Consider the following 24,540-nt stretch of genomic DNA (forward strand, 5'->3'; position numbering starts at 1 on the left):
GCTCAGGTCAGTCGATGTACTATGTTGATCCTTTTGTGAGTGTGAACACGGGAGTGTGTGGGATTCAGTGCGCGCAATCAAATGAATTTAGCGGACCTTCAGAATCGCTGTGCGCATGTGCGACGAGATAGTAGCTTCCCTTCACTTAAATTCCACTTAAACGTCACTTAAATGTTCTTACGTGATTTCAATGCGAAAGCGTAATGACTTCTATAAGTTATATCCATGATTATATTGCGCTTAGTGTTGCACTGACGATATTAAGTAAAGGACAGGACGTGGACGTACGTAGCGCAATTACGCTACGTACGTCCACGAGGTATGTTGGTGGTATGTTGCTTTCGCATTCAAAAGCACTACCTTATTTGTATAACAAAGTAGCAAGAAAATATCAATATGTAGTTTATTTTACCTCCATCAGGTGATGCTACAATCAGCACACAGCATATCCAGGGCACCAGCGAGAAGAGGCACTATAGAGCGCATTGATGGCGAAGTTACAGTTTGGTAGCAAGAAAATACCAATATATGGTTTATTTCACCGCCATCAAGTGATGCTATAATCAGCAGACAGCATATCCAGGGCCCCGGCGAAAATCGGTGTTAATGAGCGCATTGTTTACGAAATAACAATTTAATTAGAAGAAAATACCAATATATGGTTTATTTCACCGCCATCAAGTGATGCTACAATCAGCAGACAGCATATCCAGGGCCCCAGCGAAAATTGGTGTTAATGAGCGCATTGTTTACGAAATAACAGTTTAGTAAGAAGAAAATACCAATATATGGTTTATTTCACCGCCATCAAGTGATGCTACAATCAGCAGACAGCATATCCAGGGCACCAGCGAAAATCAGTGTTAATGAGCGCATTGTTTACGAAATAACAGTTTAGTAAGAAGAAAATACCAATATATGGTTTATTTCACCGCCATCAAGTGATGCTACAATCAGCAGACAGCATATCCAGGGCCCCAGCGAAAATCGGTGTTAATGAGCGCATTGTTTACGAAATAACAGTTTAGTAAGAAGAAAATACCAATATATGGTTTATTTCACCGCCATCAAGTGATGCTACAATCAGCAGACAGCATATCCAGGGCCCCAGCGAAAATCGGTGTTAATGAGCGCATTGTTTACGAAATAACAGTTTAGTAAGAAGAAAATACCAATATATGGTTTATTTCACCGCCATCAAGTGATGCTACAATCAGCAGACAGCATATCCAGGGCCCCAGCGAAAATCGGTGTTAATGAGCGCATTGTTTACGAAATAACAGTTTAGTAAGAAGACAATACCAATATATGGTTTATTTCAACGCCATCAAGTGAGGCTACAATCAGCAGACAGCATATCCAGGGCACCAGCGAAAATCAGTGTTAATGAGCGCATTGTTTACGAAATAACCGTTTAGTAAGAAGAAAATACCAATATATGGTTCATTTCACCACCATCGGGTGATGCTATAACCAGCAGACAGCATACAAAGGGCCCCAGCGAAAATCGGTGTTAATGAGCGCATATTTTACGAAATAACAGTTTAGTAAGAAGAAAATACCAATATATAGCTCATTTCACCGCCATCAGGTGGTGCTACAATCAGCAGACAGCATATCCAGGGCCCCAGCGAAAATAGGTACTACCGAGCGCAATGTCTCCGAAATTACGATTTATTTGCGAGAAAATACCAACGAATACTTTCTTTTTCTCCAAAAGGGGACGCCACAATCAGTAAACCCTTTACGATGGGTGCTACTGAGTGCATTCTTTAGGAAAGTGCAATTTCGTAACAAAGAAATGTCAAAAAATAGTGTATTTCTACACCAACAGATGGCGCCACAATCTACAATTCCGTATTTCGGGCGCAAACGGAAAAAAAGGCTCTACAGGTCGCATCATTCTGAACGCTCCTTTTTTCAACGGGGCCCCAAATATCGGATTTGCCGATTGTTGCGTCATCTGTTGGTGAACAAATACACTACTTACCGGTATTTTATGGCTTCTAAATTTCACTTTCCTAAAAACAAGCTCAGTAGCGCTTATTTTACGGTGTTTGCTGATTTTAGCGTCATCTGTTAGCAAAAACAAAAACAATTTGTTGCTATTGCCTTGCCATTGCTCTGCATTTTTCTAAATTATACGCTCAGTAGTCCCTATTTTCGTTCGAAACCTGATTACGTCAGTAGTATTATAAAAGATTACAAATTGTATAACAATGTGAATTAGTTGATATTATGGCTTATTAAGGTGAATTACAGTGAAGTAAAGTGAGTTCAAGGTAGAACACGTTGAGGTGATTTAAGGTGGAATAATGTGGATTAAGGTTGACACTGATTAGAGCGAGGTGGATTACGGTGGATTAAGGTAGATTTGTGATCGTTTTAATGGTGCTAACTTACGGAAGTGATATTCTTTTCGCATTCAAATCACGCAAGACTACTGAAGTGAATGACAATTATTTACCAAGTATTATGCGTAGGTAGCGTTTTTCTTTTTTTTGCGTACTCGGCTTAAATGCCACAGAGCGCTTTCACAGACATTCATGACACCCGATTTCTCACACAGCACTAATGTAAGCGATTTCTTTTCATGTCCAGCGTATCCGTGATATACTTAAGGGCGCCAGCGAAAATCGGTGTTACTGAGCGCATTGTTTACGAAATAACAGTTTCGTAGCAAGAGAACACCAATATATGGCTAATTTCACTGCCATCAGGTGATGCTATAACCAGCAGACAGCATACAACGGCCCCAGCGAAAATCTGTGTTACTGAGCGCATATTTTACGAAATAACAGTTTAGTAAGAAGACAATACCAATATATGGTTTATTTCAACGCCATCAAGTGAGGCTACAATCAGTAGGCAGCATATCCAGCGCCCCAGCGAAAATAGGTAATACCGAGCGCAATATCTACGAAATTACGATTTAGTAGCGAGAAAATACCAATAGTTTCTTTTTCTCCAAAAGGGGACGCCACAATCAGTAAACCCTTTAGGATGGGTGCTACTGAGTGCATTTTTCAGGAAAGTGCAATTTCGTAACAAAGAAATGTCAATAAATAGGTTATTTCTTCACCAAAAGATGGCGCCACAATCTGCAATCCCGTATTTCGGGCCCAAACGGAAAAAAAGGTGCTACAGGTCGCATCATTCTGAACGCTCCTTTTTTCAACGTGGCCCTAAATATCGGATTTGCCGATTGTTGCGTCATCTGTTGGTGAACAAATACACTATTTACCGGTATTTTATGGCTTCTAAATCTCACTTTCCTAAATATAAGCTCAGTAGCGCTTATATTACGGTGTTTGCTGATTTTAGCGTCATCTGTTAGCAAAAACAAAAGCAATTTGTTGCTATTGTCTTGCCATTGCTCTGCATTTTTCTAAATTATACGCTCAGTAGTCCCTATTTTCGTTCGAAACCTGATTAAGGGGCTCTGCTGATCGTAGCTTTACCTGTTAACGAAGAAATAAACTATTTATTGTATTTTCTTTTTACTAAATTGCATTAATTTATGCAGCGGCTTTTATTACGAAAGTATTACGTGTCCCATGAGGCAGAAAAGCCGGCGTTGTCCGCAACGAATAGTACCAAAAATCAATGCGATGTCATTAGTGTCTTGTAGGACGTCAGTAGTAATATAGAAGATTACAAATTGTATAACAATGTTAATTAGTTATTATGTGTAATGAAGTGAATTAAATGAAATTACAGTGAACTGGAGTTAGAAAAAGTTAAATTAAGGTGTTTAAGGTGGTGTACAGTGTATAAGGGTGAAGTAAAATGAATGAAAGCGAATTAAAGTTAATTAGGGTAGATTAATGTGAATTTACGGGTATTAAAGTGGATTAAGGTTTAATAACGTGCATTAAGGTAGTTACAAATTATAGCCAAATTACCTAAGATGGATTAAAGCTTTCGTGCCCTGAATACGGGGTTTGATCACTGTAACTGCCTGTTGGCGAAGAAATTAACTATTTATTGGTCTTTTGCAGCTGCTACATTGCTCTTTCCGCCACCCCTCCCCCAAGATAAAGGAAACCCCCTCAGTATATACCCGTGACATTGAGGAAGCATGTGTGCGCGTTAAGTATATCGCGGACACGCTGGAAATTAAAAGAAATCGATGACATTAGTGCTGTGTAAGAAATAGTGTGTCATGAAATTGCTCTGCGGCATTTAAGCCAACCACGCAAAAAAACGCTACCTACGCATAATACTAGGTAAATAATTGTCAGACACTTCAGTATTCTTGCGTGATTTGAATGCGAAAGCAATGGCACTTCCGTAAGTTATCACCATTAAAACCATCACAAATCTACCTTAATCCACCGTAACCCACCTTACTCTAATTAGTGCGAAGCTTAATCCACATTATTCCACCATAATACACTTGACTCTAATCAGTACCAACCTTATTCTATGTTAATTCACGATAATCCACTTTAATCTACTTTATTGTAATTCGTACCAACCTTAATCCACTTTAATACACCTTATTTCACTTTCACCGACTTTAATCCATCTTGCTCCAATTTGTACCGCGCTATGCCACTTAACTGTAATTTGTGCCAACCTTAATCCACTTTATTCCAACTTAATCCCCTTGATCTAATTTGTAGCAACGTTAATCCATCTTGCTCTTATTCATACCAACGGTAATTTACTTTAATCCACCTTAATCCATCTTAGTGTAATTTGTGGCAACCCTAATCCTCTTTATTTCAACTTAATTCACTTTAATTCTACATAATCTACATTGCTCTAGTTTGTATCACCATCAATACACCTTAATCCACAATAATCCGCCTTTCAACAATTTGTACGAACCTGAATCCGCCTTAATCCAAATTAATTCACGTGAATCGACCTTATTGTCATTCGTAATAACCTTAATCAACCTTAATCCACTTTGCTGCACCTTAAGTCACCTCAGCGTGTTCTACCTTGAATTCACTTCACTATAATTCACCTTAAGTAGTCATATTATCAACTAATTAACATTGTTATACAATTTGTAATCTTCTATATTACTACTGACGTCCTACAAGGCACTGATGACGTCGCATTGATTTTTGGTACCATTCGTTGCGGACAACGCCGGCTTTTCTGCCTCATTCGACACGTAATACTCTCATACTAAAAGCCGCTGCATTATTTAATGCAATTTAGTAGGAAGAAAATACAACAAATAGTTTCTTTCTTCGTTAACAGGCAAAGCTACGATCAGCAGAGCCCCTTAATCAGGTTTCGAACGAAAATAGGGACTACTGAGCGTATAATTTAGAAAAATGCAGAGCAATGGCAAGACAATAGCAACAAATTGTTTTTGTTTTTGCTAACAGATGACGCTAAAATCAGCAAACACCGTAATATAAACGCTACTGAGCTTATTTTTAGGAAAGTGAAATTTAGAAGCCATAAAATACCGGTAAGTAGTGTATTTGTTCACCAACAGATGACGCAACAATCGGCAAATCCGATATTTAGGGCCACGTTGAAAAAAGGAGCGTTCAGAATGATGCGACCTGTAGCACCTTTTTTTCCGTTTGGGCCCGAAATACGGGATTGCAGATTGTGGCGCCATCTTTTGGTGAAGAAATAACCTATTTATTGGCATTTCTTTGTTACGAAATTGCACTTTCCTAAAAAATGCACTCAGTAGCACCCATCCTAAAGGGTTTACTGATTGTGGCGTCTCCTTTTGGAGAAAAAGAAACTATTGGTATTTTCTCGCTACTAAATCGTAATTTCGTAGATATTGCGCTCGGTATTACCTATTTTCGCTGGGGCGCTGGATATGCTGCCTACTGATTGTAGCAGCACCTGATGGCGGTGAAATAAGCTATATCTTGGTATTGTCTTCTTACTAAACTGTTATTTCGTAAAATATGCGCTCAGTAACACAGATTTTCGCTGGGGCCGTTGTATGCTGTCTGCTGGTTATAGCATCACCTGATGGCAGTGAAATTAGCCATATATTGGTATTCTCTTGCTACGAAACTGTTATTTCGTAAACAATGCGCTCAGTAACACCGATTTTCGCTGGCGCCCTTAAGTATATCACGGATACGCTGGACATGAAAAGAAATCGCTTACATTAGTGCTGTGTGAGAAATCGGGTGTCATGAATGTCTGTGAAAGCGCTCTGTGGCATTTAAGCCGAGTACGCAAAAAAATAAAAACGCTACCTACGCATAATACTTGGTAAATAATTGTCATTCACTTCAGTAGTCTTGCGTGATTTGAATGCGAAAGGAATATCACTTCCGTAAGTTATCACCATTAAAACGATCACAAATCTACCTTAATCCACCGTAATCCACCTCGCTCTAATCAGTGTCAACCTTAATCCACATTATTCCACCTTAAATCACCTCAACGTGTTCTACCTTGAACTCACTTTACTTCACTGTAATTCACCTTAATAAGCCATAATATCAACTAATTCACATTGTTATACAATTTGTAATCTTTTATAATACTACTGACGTAATCAGGTTTCGAACGAAAATAGGGACTACTGAGCGTATAATTTAGAAAAATGCAGAGCAATGGCAAGGCAATAGCAACAAATTATTTTTGTTTTTGCTAACAGATGACGCTAAAATCAGCAAACACCGTAAAATAAGCGCTACTGAGCTTATTTTTAGGAAAGTGAAATTTAGACGCCATAAAATACCGGTAGGTAGTGTATTTGTTCACCAACAGATGACGCAACAATCGGCAAATCCGATATTTGGGGCCCCGTTGAAAAAAGGAGCGTTCAGAATGATGCGACCTGTAGAGCCTTTTTTTCCGTTTGGGCCCGAAATACGGAATTGCAGTTTGTGGCGCCATCTGTTGGTGTAGAAATACACTATTTTTTGACATTTCTTTGTTACGAAATTGCACTTTCCTAAAAAATGCACTCAGTAGCACCCATCGTAAAGGGTTTACTGATTGTGGCGTCCCCTTTTGGAGAAAAAGAAAGTATTTGTTGGTATTTTCTCGCTATTGTAATTTGGAAGACATTGCGCTCGGTAGTACGTATTTTCACTGGGGCCCTGGATGTGCTGTCTGCTGATTGTAGCAGCACCTGATGGCGGTGAAATAAGCTATATATTGGTATTTTCTTCTTTCTAAACTGTTATTTCGTAAAATATGCGCTCAGTAACACGGATTTTCGCTGGGGCCCTTTGTTTGCTATCTGCCGGTTATAGCACCACCTGATGGCGGTGAAATTAGCCATATATTGGCATTTTCTTGCTACGAAACCGTTATTTCGTAAACATAGCGCTCAGTAACACCGATTTTCGCTGGGGCCCTGGATATGCTGTCTGCTGATTGTAGCAACCCCTGATGGTGGTGCAATAAACCCTACATTGGTATTTTCTTGCTACTAAGATTTAATTTCGTAAACAATACGCTATATAGTGCCTCTTTTCGCTGGGACCCTGGATATGCTGCCTGCTGATTGTAGCATCACCTGATGGAGGTAAAATAAACTGTTTGTTGATATTTTCTTGCTATTTAATTATAGAAATAAGGTAGTGCCTTTGAATGCGAATTAAAGCAACATAGCTCCCATGTGCCAGAAAAACCGACGTTCTCCACGAGTGATCCGAAAAATCAATGCGACGTCATCAGCTTATGACCTGGATAGTGATGTAGAAGACTGCAAATGGTATAACAGCGATAATTAGTGGTTACTATGGGCAATTCTCGTGAATTAAAGCGAAATAAAGTGAATTGCAGTGAAGCAGAGTGAATCGAAGTTAGAAAAAGCTAAGTAAGGTGTCTTAAGGTTAAATGAAATGAATTAGGGGGAAGTAAAATCAATGAAGGAGAATGAAAGTGAATTAAGGTGAATTAAGGTGTATTCATGGGGATCACGGTGGATTAAAGTGTATTAACGTGGATCAAGTTTGGCACAAATTAGAGCAGCGGGGATTAAGGTGGATTACAGAGGATTAAGGCAGAGAAAGGTTGTTGCAATTTAGTTCAAGGTGGATTTAAGTGAATTAAGGTACATTAAGGTTGGTACAAATTAAACCGCAGTTGACTAAGCTGCATTAAAAAGGGTTAATATGGATTAATCTGGGTTAACGCTGATACAAATTACAGTAAAGTAGAATAACGTTGGTACAAATTATAGCAAGGTGGTTGAGGTGTAATAAAAGGAATTAAGGTAATTAAGGTTGGTAGAAATCAGAGGAATGTGGATTGAGCAGGATCAAAATGGATTAAGGTTGACAGAAATTACAGTAAGGTGGACTGCCCCAATGGTCGTGATCTCGGGGGCTTTAACTTCACCTTAAACCAAAGGTTCTGAGTTCGACTCCCACCACTGGTCATATGGGTTCGAACACCTTTCGGACCACCGGTAGTCATGACAACGCCGCATTTTCCGCCTCATGAGGCACATATTGCTTTAGAAATAACAAGCTATTTATTGTTATTTTCTTGCTACTAATTAAGCTCTTTCTTGTAGTTGCCATTCCACACCTTATTCGCGCCTTGTAAGTAGAAGACGAAGTTAGCCAACGTAATCGTCAGATACCATTCGTTGTGGGCACTTACACGCTCATTCGTGGCGATCCTGTCTTCCACGTCGAGGTGGTCGGTGCCGCAGAACGTTCCTGGATCCCGCGGCTGATTCAGCACAACCGTCGGGGTTGTAGACATTGATGTGGGCCGCGCCATTTCGGGTCTTTCATCCGTCATGCTGTCTAGTCGGAGACGACAACCCCTGTGGAACTCAGTTGTTTCTCGTGGGTACCCCGCACCTCTCACAAATTTGTCACATTGCGGAAGTCGCATATAAATATGCATTTATAATATTTGCAAGAGGGGCAATGATGCATAAACAATGTGATTGTCAAGACCGATTCCACTTCCGCACTTCAAATAGTCTTCTTGTGACTGGAATATATGGGGTTCGGAAAGGTGGGTGGGCCACGTCATTTGGTTTTCCCTAACGCATCAAACGTGAACATTGCCAAGACTACAGAAGAACCCCCCCGCCTCCCTAGCATGTAAAAAATTGACTGAACTACATCGTTAATAACCTGCCCCCACAACACCCCAAACAAAGAAAAAAAAATTTTAGTATTGCCCAAACCATGTCGTTAAATGATTTCCCCAAACACGAACATCAAAAGTGGACATCGCCGCCTCCTATCTGTTCATGAGTAGACAATGTAGACAATGCAGTTTAGGATGAGATATTGTGAAATTTATTTCACTGATTTGCGGCTATATGCAAACAATACTCTTGGCAATTGAGGACAGACTGGCAGCCCTAGCCACCAGTGGATATGGTGTTGCACTGTTGAGTTCAAGGTCGCAGGGTCGATCCCGGCCGCTGCGGCCACATTTCAACGGTGGCGGAATTCAAAACAGGCTTGTGCAGTAGATTCAGGTGCACGTTAAAAAGCCCCAGGTGGTCAGAATTAATCGAGAGTCGCTACACAACAGCGTGGCTCTGGTTCTCGTGGCTCGTTAGGCGGCACAAGAGAACTCCAGGAAGTAGATTCCGAAGCAGTGCAAGTGAAAAAGAATTTGACAAACAAATTGTTCAATAAACTTTTATTGCTGGTATTTGAAAAGACACAGCCAGCAAAATTAAGTCTTCCATTTCACAGTCAGCGACAGGAGAGGTCAATCGGATTCGGGATTAGATAAAGGCAATTGGTGATGCCCCACAAGGAGGGGATATATCTTGGCAGCGAGATGCCACAAACTTCGTTCAGGCACTTATGCAGAGCAGAGTGCTTAAAAACAGTGCACTGACGTGCCCCAAACCCTGGCCACAATGAGAGCTGTGACCACTTCATGAAAGCAAATGTTGAAAAAAAAAAAAACCTTCTGGCAAATACAGGGTGCCATCAAATTATGTTGAGCTGGCAGTAATTTTGGTGCACTGTAGCTGGACCAAAATTACATTCTAGACAGCTCAAACACCTTGTGAGAAGTTGAGTTTTCGTGATGTAAACACATATTAAACAAAACTAGATCAAACTCCAAGTAACGTTCATCTCACAAACATATGATGAGATGGTGCAACTGCAGAAGACAACGTGCATTTCACCACAAAATCAAGCGACTGTTTCAGTACACTCACACCCACATACACCACAAAAACAATGAAAACCCTTCTCTTGAATCAAACAACAGGAATGTTGGCGTGCAGTCAGAAACAGCACTTCCATAAGCGGCTGTTGCATCAAAATAGGTTGGACAGAAAAACAACATCCAACAAGGCTTCTGTAAAAAAAAAAAAAGTGTGCAAAAATACAGCATCAGGCATCAGAAGAACGCTCCAAAGACAATCATGTATAAAGACAGAAAATATTTAGGAAACCAGGTCCAAAGCTTCAACGCTGCTACAGATAAAATACATATGCAATGTACTTGGTCCAGTTATACAACGCACATAGAAAAAAAAGGAATGTGCAGATATTGTTCAGTCTTGATCTTATTTTTGCACAAACAATGCCCAACGTGCACAAAGAACTCGTAGAAATTGATAGTTCTTATATCCATGCAGATACAATAGCTTTCATACAGAAATAAAAGGCCCACATTGAAAATGATGGTCACTGTATTTCTTGAGGGCAGAAACTTTAATACTACTACATTTTTCACTACTTCAATCCAGCAGTAGTACATGCTAGAACTTTAAATGTCATCCTACAGAATACATCATCCATAACATTATGCACCTACTGGGTGCGCCAACGTTAAAGGAAACACCCAATCCAGTATTCAAGTAATGACTATAGCAGGCATGCAGGCTCGAACATTGTTATTGTACACTTGCTGAAGAGATCGGTTGTCGAAGGATATGAATCATGGTACCATTTTAATTACGGAGTGAAGACCACAACAGACAGTCGTGAATTCAAATCAGGTGTTTTCCTCCACGTTGGCACCTTGCATGAATGTCAAACACAGTAGACATACATGCAAATTATGAAAATATTTCACGAGCATAAATGTATCACAACCATACACAATCTTTGTGTCTTATCAAAATGAGGCAGACCCCAGAGGCTTTAACAGTTTTATGCATTGGCTACAAGAGATGGTACTACATCTGGCAATATTTAAAAGCAATTATTTGGAACTAGACGCAATGGCACTTATGTGCTGTGAAATACATGCTAAGTCACAAGGAAGGTTCTGATATTACAAGTGTCACAACACTTTCTACGCCATTTAATGCTTTCAATCGAAACCACCAGACGCCTTTCGGTACCAAACTTGCTCGTGAATTAGCAGAATCACCTACAACACCTAGATTGGAAAAATCAGAAAAGGCCCTGTTGAATTTCTCGCTGTGCATCATAGTGATAATGAGCAATGGAAGGCTGATCAATATGTCACCCAACAAGTGCAGTGTTTGTCAGCTTTGTCGGATGCAGAAACTAAGAAAAAGCTCAATATTTCCCGAGCCCAAGCATGCAGCCTGGACTTCAGATTTGCTGCATGCACTAATGTACACCACCAAAAACTGGAATAAAATTGTATTTTTGTGTGTCCTGGATCCCGCAATCTTTTTACACCAACTGTACGCCAACTGTACACCAACTATTCCTGAAATGTTGAAGTTTTGGCTTCATAGAAACCAAATATAAGCAACTTTTATGCAGCTAACCTTAAAGTACAAAGATAAGGTTGTATGTGGCATAACAGTGCCTTCGCATGTAGTGCGTTTCCATTGACACAATATTTAATCTAAACTAATATAGAATATCTAAAGAGCCTTATTTTTTAAGTTTTATGCTAATTCAGCATGTCCAACAGGCATCCTAAATGGTGTGCCTGTCCTGGAAATGTGATCAACACTTTATTATTGCATCTCTACAGCTTCAAAAGACAAAATGCCAAAGTTAGCCTTTTGTTGTAGTTGGAGCCCAGCCTCCACCGTGAGAATGCAAGTTCACCAGGAATGGCTTTTTACAGCAGATATGTGCAAAAATGTAAGTATTTGATCTGAGCTTCATTCCAAGGTGAATTTTCATCCACAGATCGTTCACCGAGTCAACTTTTAACATATTTAAGGACATGCGCAAATTTTTTTAAAAAATCAAGCTGTTTACATTAGGAACAACTCAGCAATAGCAATCAGTTTCGCTATCTACCCACATCTAGTCTAACATATTTGACGTAACGTCTGGAATGTGGCAACATGTGCAACACACAATGAAACAAACATACCAATAGCATTCTTTGCCTCCTACAATGATGTGCCCTCGAAACACAATGGTTATCTCAACAGCTTAAGGTGATAGCAAAAATTTTGAGGACCTATGCAACAAGGATCTCATGACGGTACAATTAGTTATGTTTCAAAAGTCCGAAGGAATGCCCATGCCAAGCACAGCCTTCAATCTCAAGTCAAAGGCAGCAACAGAGAACAGAAGATAAATAAACAAAATTAATTGTCCTATGAAGAAGCACAGGATCACATATGACACAGAAAAGTCCCTGGCAATAGCCCCTTTACACAGCAAAAGTGATCAGCAGGAAAATATTTAGTTTACCAGTGACATATATCAGTATTCTGCAATTACAACATGGTTAATTAGCTGAACAGGGAGTTATCAATCCCCTCAACACCGAGACAACTGCTGTTCCACCTGAAACAATAGCTTAACAACATTGTTATCAAAAAACAATTCTTGCCAAATTGCTGAATAGCCACATGGTGTAAAAAAGCAAAATCTATTGCCAACATGAAGAGTTATCTCGTCAGGCATGCAGAGAAGATGATAATTTTTTAGTGACAGCACCTATATCAGCAACACACCAATGCTGCCAAATTCCCAAACTCTTCTCTCACATATGGTTGCCCCATTCCTTAGTAGACAGCACTGAAATCAGCATTGTCTAAAAAAAGAATGCAATTGGTGCCTTGTAAATCCAGAGCTGAATCCAGACAACAGTGAATCCAGAGTTGCACATTCGCCCAGGCATACAAACCTCCCAGCTCCCAGATAAAAAGGAGATATATAAAATACCTATTACACTCGCACACAAAATGTGTGCTGGGACCAGCCACACATAACTAATGGCGTCGTTCCACAGAAGACACAACCGGCTCACATCTGCTCAATCAGCTCATACTTTTTCTTCAGGTTCATCTGGATCTTTTTCGGATCGTGCTTTTGCGCTGCGCCAGCAGCTGCCGCATCTCGGAGGCGCTCATGTTGAGCATGTTGAGAGAACCGTTGCTCGTGGCATTGGCTGATTCTGACGGTGCAGGCTCTGTCGGTGGTGTGGGCTTGGCTTCACTCTCTGTCACCTCGAGGCTCTCTGTCACCTTGTCACTAGCAGTATTTGGCACCTCTCTTGCAGGCACCTGGAAAGAGGGCATGCCATTCTGTGACAAGCTATATTATCCCCCACCGAAGCCAATTATAACAATGGCTACACCAATTTTCCCGATGCCTGGAATAGATGTAAATTATCTGGCAGCCTTCTGAACTCTAGCCTGATGCCAATTCACAAAAGCTGTTCAAGTGGTGACTGTTGGATATGAATGCAAGTTTTTTCAAGCCGAAAACCCACTTCTTTCACTATCATTTGGCAAATCTCGACACAGTACTTGCTCTTGCTATGAATTTTGCTACTGAAGATTTGTTTGAAAAATGAAATTAGCTGATTACATTTTCATCTGTCTATGTGAAAAGATTGGTTTTAGGCAAAAAACAAAAGTAGACTAACTGACTGTATTTTCATCTGGCCATGTGAAAAGATTGGTTTTAGGCAAAAAATAAAAGTAGACTATGTGCAGCAGTTATGTTAAGTTAGAAGAAGGGAGGCATGATCGAAATACTGACATTAAGCACCATTTCTAAAGCACCTCTCGAAGCATGAAGGGAGACCAACGAAAAAATGAGACAATACGATAAGCAAACGCTCTCCCAGTTTTCATCAGCTATTACTCCGATTTTTCCCCCCTTTTGCAGTATACATCTATGCCACAATTGTGCCTGCTTTGTGCACTGCTTCTAAAGGCACTTTTGTTTGTTCACGGAGTTTATAACTGTCAGAGTTTCTTACGGCCTAGGATTAAGGGAGTGAAGTGTTGTGACCCATAATCATTTTCCTGTTTCGGAGAATGCAGGGTTTTGTTTCAATCTGCATGCTATCAGTAACAGATAATGTTGCACAACACACCAGTGGACGAAGTACTTTTTTTCACTGGTACGCTGTACATCATCATGGACTACCAACAAGCAGGCACAGATCCAGGTTTTGGGTCAGACTAAGATGGTGATTGATGATGTAATGATGATTAGTTTTCTACATGCTCGCAGGTTCTCTTCAATAATCATTAAACCTTTATCGTCTCTCCAGAGCAAAAGTAACTGGGAAAGAACAGTAACTGGGAAAGACTTAATGAGTTTGTCACTTCCCCTACGCTAGCACTGTGCACACAAATTTTATGGGGAGGGTCAGGACATCCGGATCTCTGGATCTGCACATGCTCGGTCACACACCTTACCCCAATAATGGATTTAACAGTATTATCTAGCATAGGTGATCTTGACTACGTACCCAACACCATTTGTTGGGTATGCTCCGGTGTCCAGAAATATATACATCTTTTTCTCATGTTGTATTGGAGACACATGTAAACATTATAACCAAGCACAGCATGCAGAGGATTGTAGCCAACACTAAACTGTGTGCAACTGAACCTCATCATAATGAATGCTGCAAGTTTCAAGAAATAGCATGACATAGCCAAAATACCTTATTTAAAATAATGTAAATTGACAGGCAGCCTCGACTTGACTAAACACATACTTGAACCAAGCCACCCATTGATTGAGGTATGAAAAACAGCAGCAGCGTGGCCTTTTTCTGCTGTAGGTGTGTATTCATAGCATGTCTGCTCAATAGTCTCAATGCACTTCATGAACCTAAGTTCGCTGCCTTCGATTGTGGGCATCGCCAGAAGTTGGCAATGTGCAAAGGCTGCTTATGTGCCACCTCTGCCGCAATTTTCATGTGGGTCAGTATAGCCGCAATGGTCCCTTTCACAATGCCATTACGAACAAAGATGGTGTTTGTTACGGCTTCAGGCACATCACCCATAAATTGTGAGAACACGTTTAGTTAAGCTTGCAGACTATCAAGACACCCGAAACCAGCACAAATGGTGGGACGCCCAACCATGCTGTCAGCAGTTTAACTGTTACAAACATCACTGGCTTCTAGTGTGCTGCAGAGAAGCCTGCTGCGTGTGCCCATACAAACTTGTTATAATTGTTATAACAAAGTCACATACGTATAACCACTGATTTGACATATACATGTTTTCTGTAGTAAGGTTCAACTATATGTGCAGGTGGGAAAATTAGTATAGCATTTAAATACGGTATGCAAATAATTGCAACCAAGGCTGCATCATGGCAAAAGGCTGCTATGTTGAACACTGCTGTACAAGATCAAAGCAATATGTGCTATTACATATGGAATTTCTGATTGTGAAGCTCACAGCCTTGTTTAAGCATCCACAAGAAAAACATACTGGTCAACACCACACTTAGGTGAAAATGCGTGGTTTACAATTCCCACTACCACAGACTGCATATAGCTTTACAGTCCCACTGAGGTCAGGGAATCAAAAGCCAGGAGGCAATGAATGAAAGAATGTGCATATGCATATTGTTTTTTTCTTGCAACCATAAAAATATGCATTGTGTGCTCTACTGGCGTCCATGTCAGAAGCATCATTGGCACTTGTTGCACACGTTCTGCAATGCCAATGTTATGACCTCCGGTTGGCAGTACCTACAAACCTTGACAGTTGACCAAATCACTTGCACTCTACTGGCCACCTATGTCATCCTCAACCTTACAAATTTTAGAGAGGGAATGTTGAAGAATAATGTATCTAAAGTGCTAATTTCTTATTAGACATCAAACCTTGAGAAATTCTAAATGAACTGTGAAGCACTCTAGTATTGAATAATAACGCCAAATGGTCTGAAATTCTTTCATAGCTAATTAAACCTTTAGCGGGTAATTGCACCTCAGCCTCAGTAGGGAAAGACACCTGGAACAGGTTTCCTAATGATTGTTTTCATTATTCATTCTTTGCACTCTCCACAACTGACTTGCATGCTACCATACTGCTGTTGACGCAAGTCTCAGAATGCCACATGACACAAAGAGAATAGATGTGACAGAAAATAATCATGAATTATGGCTCCCATACATACATAAAACAAGTGTCGACTGATATAGGTGGATAGCAAAATGCTGTGTTGTCCTCTAAGCCACTTCTGGTTCCAGGTCTAGGTTTTTGCTGCTCTACGATTCCTGCTGTTCAGTGTAACTGCGGAGGAACAATGTACACTTGCAGAACACGATTATGATCGACTGCCTAGTGATTGCGTGCTTGAATTCTTTCGTGAATAAAAAAAAATGTTTTACTTTGCAAGGAATGACACGTCCAAGCGTAAATGGGCAGTCGTCGTCAACGAGTGACGAATAGTGGTACTGAGCTAGAGGCTGACTGGCAATCACGAATTCTTGTTCCCTTACCCAGCTATTGAACATTACCTTTGTCTTCAGCATATTAATCTTCAACCCTACTCTTAAACTTTCTCGGTTAAGGCCCTCAACCATATATTGCAATTCATCCCCAGTGTTGTTGAGCAGGACATTTTCAGCTGCAAACCAAAAGTTGAAATATTCGCCATTGATATTCACTCCTACACATTCCCAATCTAATAGCTTGAATACTTCTAAGCATGCAGTAAATTACATTGGAGAGATTGTGTCTCCTTTATTGACAGGTAATTTTCTACTTTTCTTGTGGAGAAGCAACATATCTGTGGAATCTCTGTAGATATTCCCTAAGGTAATAAGGTATGCCTCCTGCACTCCTTGATTACACAAAGCCTGATCCATGGCTGCTGGTATCCCTAGTGAACCAAATGCCTTTCATAATCTATGAAAGCCATATTTATTTATTTATTTATACATACTGCAGCCCCTTTATGGGGCTATTGCAGGAAGAGGTTGATCCAAGTATTAGTTAACATGCATTAAATTGTACATGACTTTTACATGACCATGTGGTGTGCAACAATCGAGTCTTTATTTATTTAGCACAAGAAGCATACAAGAAACTTAAAATTGTCTGCTGATAAATACTAGTCCAGAGGCACTACCACTTGAATGGAGAAACCACGCCTCCCGTTTTCAGGAGCTGTCTGACAGTAATTAATACATTTGTCCTTCAGCTAAGCTGCACAGTGCTTAAGACGTGCGGCAATAAATTTGCAACACTTACAGCAGTGCTTACGGTGGCATGGATGAACCAGAAGCAGCTGCAGAAAAAGCCATGCCCCACAATCCCACAATTTCACTCTTGCTATTCCCCTTTTGCTCACCTTTGACTTCCCACACCCTTTTTATTTTTCTCATTATCTATCCGGCATGTTTCCCTAAGTTGTGTCACCTGGTGCACTCTGTGTACTTTGTTTTGAGGAATGTGTGCTAACCCTGTATGAAACAAAAGGCAGATGTATATGTCAGGGTCGGCAAAGTTTTCGTTGTAGCACTTAGCTATGTTTGGGTGGATGTCTCATTTTCGCTTTATTAGTTACTTTACTTCTCTCCACCTTGCAGGTTTCTGCAGAACTATTGCGTCAAAGTGCAGAAGACTTGAAACAGTGAATACCTTTACCAGATGGCCTATTGCTAAGTTCAATGTGTAAGTTCTATGATGGCGATAAGGACTAATTGTATGTTAAAAGATGCAGAGGATGCCCCCTTTGTTCTACCCACCTCTGCTTTTGGTGGTACGGGTTCAGGGTACGAGCAACGGCTTTCCTCCTTTCTTTCCAAGCCACTCTGCCGCTTTTGCACAATTGAGGACAAGGGAAGCAGTTATGTCTACAAACCAGCACTATCGCTATCTCGGTTGCGAGTTCTTACTCAGCTAAGAGAGACTGGAGTAACTGGCTCTTTCTGAGGCAAACTTCAAGGATTCATCTCCAGTACCGGACACCAATATTTCATCTGATATGGACAGTCTTGTTATCAGCAAAGTAGTAGTATAAAATGTTTCTAAATATAGGCTCAAAATTAAATTATCAGACTGGTTGCTACAGCCAGGCACATCTGTCAGTGGGCAAGTCAAGACCAACGATCAAAATCAACAGGGCCCTGCAACATGATCTCAGCTTTCCCACTTTCTTTGCCCATGGTATACAAGGTAAGATGTCAGGATCATTCCAGCATTTATCGCAAGACCAATACTTCAGCATTTAAGGTTTTACTTTGTCCACAAAGTCAATTGCCTCGCAATTGTGCTGTTACCATGCAGCGATGCCTCCAAGCAACATATTACTGTATTATCCAATGACACTGCCTTTGAGATTATTTCAGGGCCCTGATGTGGGGGGCCTGGATTAAGATGGTCAGCCATTGTTTCCCTTGCACCTAATTGTAATCATATGCGTCTTTTAGCATTCTGTCTTCTACAAAATGCACTTGCCAGAGCTGGGAATTGAACCAATGACCTCGTGCTTAAAGATAGAATGCTACAGCCACAGAACCATTGTGGCATGTCACCCACAACCAACGCTTTCTTTAATGTGGAGAATCTTAAAAACTTGCAGAAGCACGCAGGTGCTATTTGTAGTCTTTCCAGGCAGCATGGGGGAACGTGGTGGTAAGCTAAAAAAGTTGAAGACCTATTACGCGAAGGAAGACGGTTCTGTAGTACACATGTACTGGTAGGGGAAAACCCATTTCACTCAGCGCTTCGATCAAGAGAACAAGAAGAATCTAATAGATAAACATCGACATGCCCATGTGCACTTCTGTCATTGCTTGTCAACAAAAAACATAAGTTCCTTATTGCCACTGTTCAGTTCTTCTTTGCTGATGCCACTACAGACATGGTCGCTCTCACTCGGTAACCTAACCATGGTAACAGTGTCGCCAACAATACAGAAAGCGACTGTGATAAACAGGCAGCCATTATTTGCCTATGTTTTGCGTACTTCATATACACGTGCAAGAGTCCCAATTCCTTTTTTTTACGTTCTGAACTAGAGTAGAACTTTGCTGATGCATTCCTGCATGTTATTTTCCCAGCTCCTACATTCTAAAATGATGGTCCCATTTCGTTAGCTTCCATAGGGTCATGTGTATTAGCTTCACATATGTTAAGTTTATTTTATCAGTTACGTCTAAAAACTGAGGTAGTGCCTCACCACTGCAGCATCTTTTGTTGGTGGCACCTACATTAAGCAAGGCAAGTATGGCTTGAATGGAAACTCCTTACACCAATCGTGGATATGTGTGGTGTGATGATGCATCTGGACACCAGAACTGCTGAGCAGGTAGGGCACCGTTGCCAATCTCAATACAGTTCACAATGTCAAAAGCAAAAGAGGAAGTGAACGAATGCACACACAGTCGCACGAAACCCATGTGTTTGGACACTTTCATGGCCTGCCGTACCGCTAGCAGTACGATGCACAGCTGCATGGAAACTGATAAAGGGCTACAAGGGCTCAAGGAAAGGCTGTTATTATTGTACATTTGACTCAATTACCACTCTGAATTCACAAGCTTCAGCAAGTGTCATACAGGGCTATTACTGCTCCAAAAAAAATGTAATGTTTAATTGAAGTGGCAAGCAACAACAGCAAGCTTGATTTAGTAGGTATGGAATAGTCTGTTGGCTTCCTCTTCAACTCAAAATAGAGTTCCTACATGAGAATAGCTTTTCCCATCATCTTTGGTGCTATTGTTAGCGTTATGGGGTGCAAGTTTTCCCGAATAGTGTATTAACTTTTTATAGTACTTTAAGAGAAATATCCATGGGGTTCTGTGTGTAGAACTCAATGTCGTTTCATGTGGTTTTCCTCGCATGAAGTCTAGTCTCAAATTCTTACTTAAAGTGCACTAGTTCAATCCTTGGCCAAGACGCACAAAAGTAATGTCATAAGGCAACCACAAATGCAAGTAGAGCTCTCTCAGCTGCGCTTGGAACTGCACTAGTTGGTGAATTTTACAATGGAATGTGGTTGAGCAAACAGCACAGCACTGCTAAAAGAACTGACAGAATAGCGCACATGTTCACAGGCTTCTTGAGGCTGCCCTTTTATACCTATAATGCGCAATTACAACTCGCTCATCTTTACTTCTTCTGCAATTTCAAACAACTCCACCTGAGTTGCTGTAAAGGCGCATGCCATTAAAGCTGAGCTGGCAGCCCTAAAGAAAAACAAGGGCGAAAATGCACTAGGGAAAGCTTTCCTAAGCTGCCTTTCTTGAGTGCTGTTAGCTCAACGCCAATGATACACTTTGTCATCGGCTGACAGAAGCCAGCAATAGTAGGTGACACTGGCGTGGCAATGCACTCCATACCAGGACAGGCGTGGGAGCTGACTGGCAATAGCAATTGCGCTTAGAGCGAAACGAAAACTGCCAAAAAAATACTTGTAGACTAGTTGGCCAGTCAATAGAATGCCAATCCTAAGCCTGTACTTCCCATCATTCCCATGATGGTCGAACGATCGCAGCGCCAGATTTCCCTCTAGGTATACTAATATGAAACTCTATGGTCAACAACAACAAAAACATAGTGTTTTTAGAAACTCTATGTCCCAGAGTTTCTCTCTCGCGCCCGCTCTTACTCGCGCCTGCGCACAGACAGCTGGCGATCCCTCAAATGAACGTCTCGTCGTCGTCTGCTACTGCGGCAACGCGCGTCGCGTTCCGAATTCGCGGCGGTAGACGGCGCTGCTGGAGGAAGCTTTAAAACTGAGGGAGGGGGGGGGCAAACTACTACTTCCGTATTCAGATATATGAAAAAGCGAAAAAACACTTTCATTAGGCAACACCTCTACCAATTCGAAAGAAATCTGTTGCAGCTGAGAGTGAAATTAACAAATATGTAAAACAGAAGAAAAGAAAATGAAAACAGAATTTCGAATTTTTAACGGAAATTCGTAATTGCCTCGGTGCTAAAACCAGATTGCGCAGTCCTGTAAACTGCACCTGTTAGAGTTCATCCCCAGGCAGATAAATGTCATATATATATTTACAGCTTAGGTGAGAGAGATGGACAGAGAAATGCATAAAACAGCTAAGATGAAATTATTGCGACGTTTACAACATTTTTGCAGAAGTCTTACTCAGCGTCATATTTCAGATTGTGGGATTTTACGTGAGAAAACCACGATCTGAGTATGTGGCCCGCCGTAGTGGGCCAGGAGTCCGGATTAATTTGACCTGTGGTTTTTTAACGCGGACCTACATCTAAGTAAACAAGTATTTTGTATTTCGCCCCCATGGAAATGCGGCCGCCGTGGCCGGGATTTGATCCCGCGTACCTCGTGCTCAGCAGCGCTATACCTTGTATATACGAAGCGTCTTCGTAGAGCAGGAAGACAAGCAACATACTTCAGGTACTCCGAAGCCAGTCTCGGGTTACTTATTGCATCACTTTTTCTCCAGTGCACGAGAGGAAATAATACGTCGACATTGCCATGAGCGAATGCACCATTCATTCGACGGCTTTCCTATTTTTATTGAGAGGAAAATTTTCAGAAGTAGCTGTCTCTTCTTGTAAACCAGATTACGATGCGGGCACCACTCTGTCGGCAAGTATGACAGTGCTAAATTAATTTTATAACGACACTGTGCTGTATAATTTCTCATTAAACTTACAGGATACTATAATTTGTGGAATTGAGCTTGCTGAAGCCGGAACTAATGGAAGCGCTGGGAGCCGAATCCATTTAATTGTAGCAGTCTTCAATAGAAGCAGGATTTCTTAAAAACACATAAACAAGATATACGGCGAAATTCATTTTTTTATGTTAGCAAGGCGCCAAGAACGTTCCCCGCATATTCTGAGCACTGTTTCTGCTAACTACTAAGTGTCAAACTGCGAATAGTCTCAACATATACTTGGGAGCTTTAGAAGTGACATTCCTTGGAAGTTTGTAGGCTTCAAGTGCGCAACTGAAATATTTACCTCGAAGTCAAAAATTTTTCAGTGCAACGTGATCAATTTTGTGAAACGGCCAATTTCGATCGTGATTACTACTACTACTGATTGACTACTGATTGACGTGTGCTATTTTTTGCTTCTGTCTATTCGAATGATTCTGTACCTGCTTGGACTTGCAGTGGAACTTTCTCCGGAACTCCTAGCTTATTATTTTTTATGCAATAAAAGTGCATCCTCAACACTATGTAAAACTTTACAACTATTGCTGTCACTTCCTGATAATGGGCGGCTCGTCAGACGTCATACCGTTGTTTCTTTGAACATGAGCAAAAAATCTCACAAGAGATCGCTGACGACAGTGCCGTTATCAGACCTCCAGGATCAGTATACGTGTGAAATGACGATCTGACGCAAGGACAAAATACGAGTGTAAAACAAAACCATAGGTGAAGAAACGCTATATATAGGAAACTTAAAGGAGAAAGAGAGAGAAAGTTGTTTTGTGGAAGAGAGGATCGACGTCGAGAAGGCGGAGATTGCGCTGGCCAATGTTTGTTCCTGCAGAAGTTTGGAATCTTCTTGTTTTACTTGCGCATCTCGCAACAGCCGTGGCTGGAGAGACCGGTCACTCCCGAACCTCGAATTTTCGTCGCGGAGGCCCACGGGGGTATTTTGCGTGGCCTCGCGACATTGCCAGACTGCTATTTCCGATGCTCCGTCATGTCACGTGACGCATCTGTGTGCCTCGCCCTCCCACTCGACGCTGTGCTCCGCACTGTCCAAGTGGAGGCTAAGCTGGACCTTGAACTCGTACACCTGCGCAGACGAACGCAGTACGTGTAGCGCCGACAGTTCTTTTGTTATTATTTATTTATTCAACACCGCAAGCAGCTTTCTGATGACCAAGGAAGGAGTAGTATATACAAGTACATAGGAAATATGAGGTTATCACAAATCACGCAAGGCGCAACGTTCCTGAATATGGTAACAAGAAGACAGGGTAACAAAAGTCGAGGAACAATTGCAGGCGTGTATGAGGTAACTGACCGAAATGACGGCGCATGTGACAAACCGACAATGGGAAAAACTATATCAGAACTTGCTGAGAGCCTGGTTGGTGCATAGTTGAAGATTTAAGGAGTTTCTGCTTCCTTACTATGCCCAACAAAGGCCTATCGCCTGCAGGTAAGGTGTTAACAGTTTCTGATTTAAAAACACAAGCTCTTTATTGAGATGAGACCGATGGATCATTTCAGGTTTTCTTATTTTCTGTTTCGGCTGACAGTTTTTCTGGTTGTCCGTCTGGCGCATGTGCTTTTCCGATGAAGAAGCGTTAGTTGTTGATCCAGCCTTTGTCCCTATACTTCTATAACTCTGTGCTTTCGTTTAAATTTGCCGGCTCCTCCCGCCCTTGTGCGACGAGCAAACTCGCCCAGCAATGTCTGTATAAATGGAGCCGCTTCTTACGTACCCCTAAAGCACGCAGATCGGTTAATGCGATACCGCGATATGTTCAGCGGTGCGATTCTTGAGGCGTGACATTTGAGTTGTTGAGAAAACGTATACCGTGTTACAACGTTAGATATAGCAGCTCGTCAAATTCGTAAAGTGGTACCGGACCAAGCGCACTCCGTTTCAACTTATGCGCACAGACAGACAGAAAACGATCGACGACGCCATTAGGCGCCAGGACATACGGTGGTGCCATCTACTGGGAGAGCACCACTGACGAGGTGTGTATGAGGGTTAAGTAGGGCGCACTCTTCGCATACCTCGGCTGCAGGCGTTCAAATAAAGCAACGCACGAGGGCCCTCCTGGGAATTTCTACAATTGCGCTGAAAACAAGGTAATTCGGTAACTAACAGATAACAGTTTGCCCTGGGCAAACTGCAAATACAGAACCCTACACGCCGTATCTTCAGATGCACGGCCTGTGCGCGGTATAGTCGAAATGAAGTCCAGTGAGCGGGTTTATATTTTTTATTTTACCGGAAATGGATTGCAAGCACATATATTCGCGTTCTACGATGTCTATAAAACAGCAGTCAGTGTCATCTCTGTGCCGCGATAGCACGGATTCTTAACGAGTGCTTACACTTGCGCATTAGCTCCTTACGTCCGCCCCAATATTAAGAAGTAACACTTAATTTTTATGCATCTGAAAAAATGACCAGCCCTTCCCCTACCGGAAAACGGGGGTAATTAAGCGAAGCTTGTCCTGCACGCAGCTGACCTTCGTCATGGTTAAGTAACCCACAGGTAACGGTGCCGAATTGCTTCGGCCTCCCGCTCCCTCAGCTCGGGATCTTCTCGTTGCTGTCCGATTGCCTGGGCTCGGGCGGCTCTAACGGCTGGATCAATGCGCCGGCGGCGAGTTCTTGCCGCCGTTCGTTGAAGGCTGCCTGTTCCTCGGGGGGAACGCACAACGCGTGGCCATCCCATCCGTTTTCCGAGACTGAACTGAACGAAAACGGGCCCGTTTAAAATCTATGCAGCAGCCTCCGTTCCTGGCCAGGCCAAACTTCACGTGGAGGAGCGCTACCAA

General features: G+C 41.6%; 1 protein-coding gene across 1 annotated transcript in view; it reads right to left on the reverse strand.

Annotated features, from left to right (window-relative positions):
* Positions 1-10,289: 10,289 nt before the first annotated feature.
* Positions 10,290-24,540, reverse strand: part of LOC142559204 (lysosomal alpha-glucosidase-like) — a 49,915-nt gene continuing 35,664 nt past the window's right edge. The window contains exon 24 of the mRNA XM_075670833.1: positions 10,290-13,354. Within this exon, the coding sequence (XP_075526948.1) occupies positions 13,133-13,354 (222 nt within the window). The 3' untranslated portion in view covers positions 10,290-13,132. The remainder of the gene's footprint in view (positions 13,355-24,540) is intronic.

The sequence above is a fragment of the Dermacentor variabilis genome, chromosome 10 (genome assembly GCF_050947875.1).
Source record: "Dermacentor variabilis isolate Ectoservices chromosome 10, ASM5094787v1, whole genome shotgun sequence".
In the NCBI taxonomy this organism is placed as follows: Eukaryota; Metazoa; Arthropoda; class Arachnida; order Ixodida; family Ixodidae; genus Dermacentor; species Dermacentor variabilis.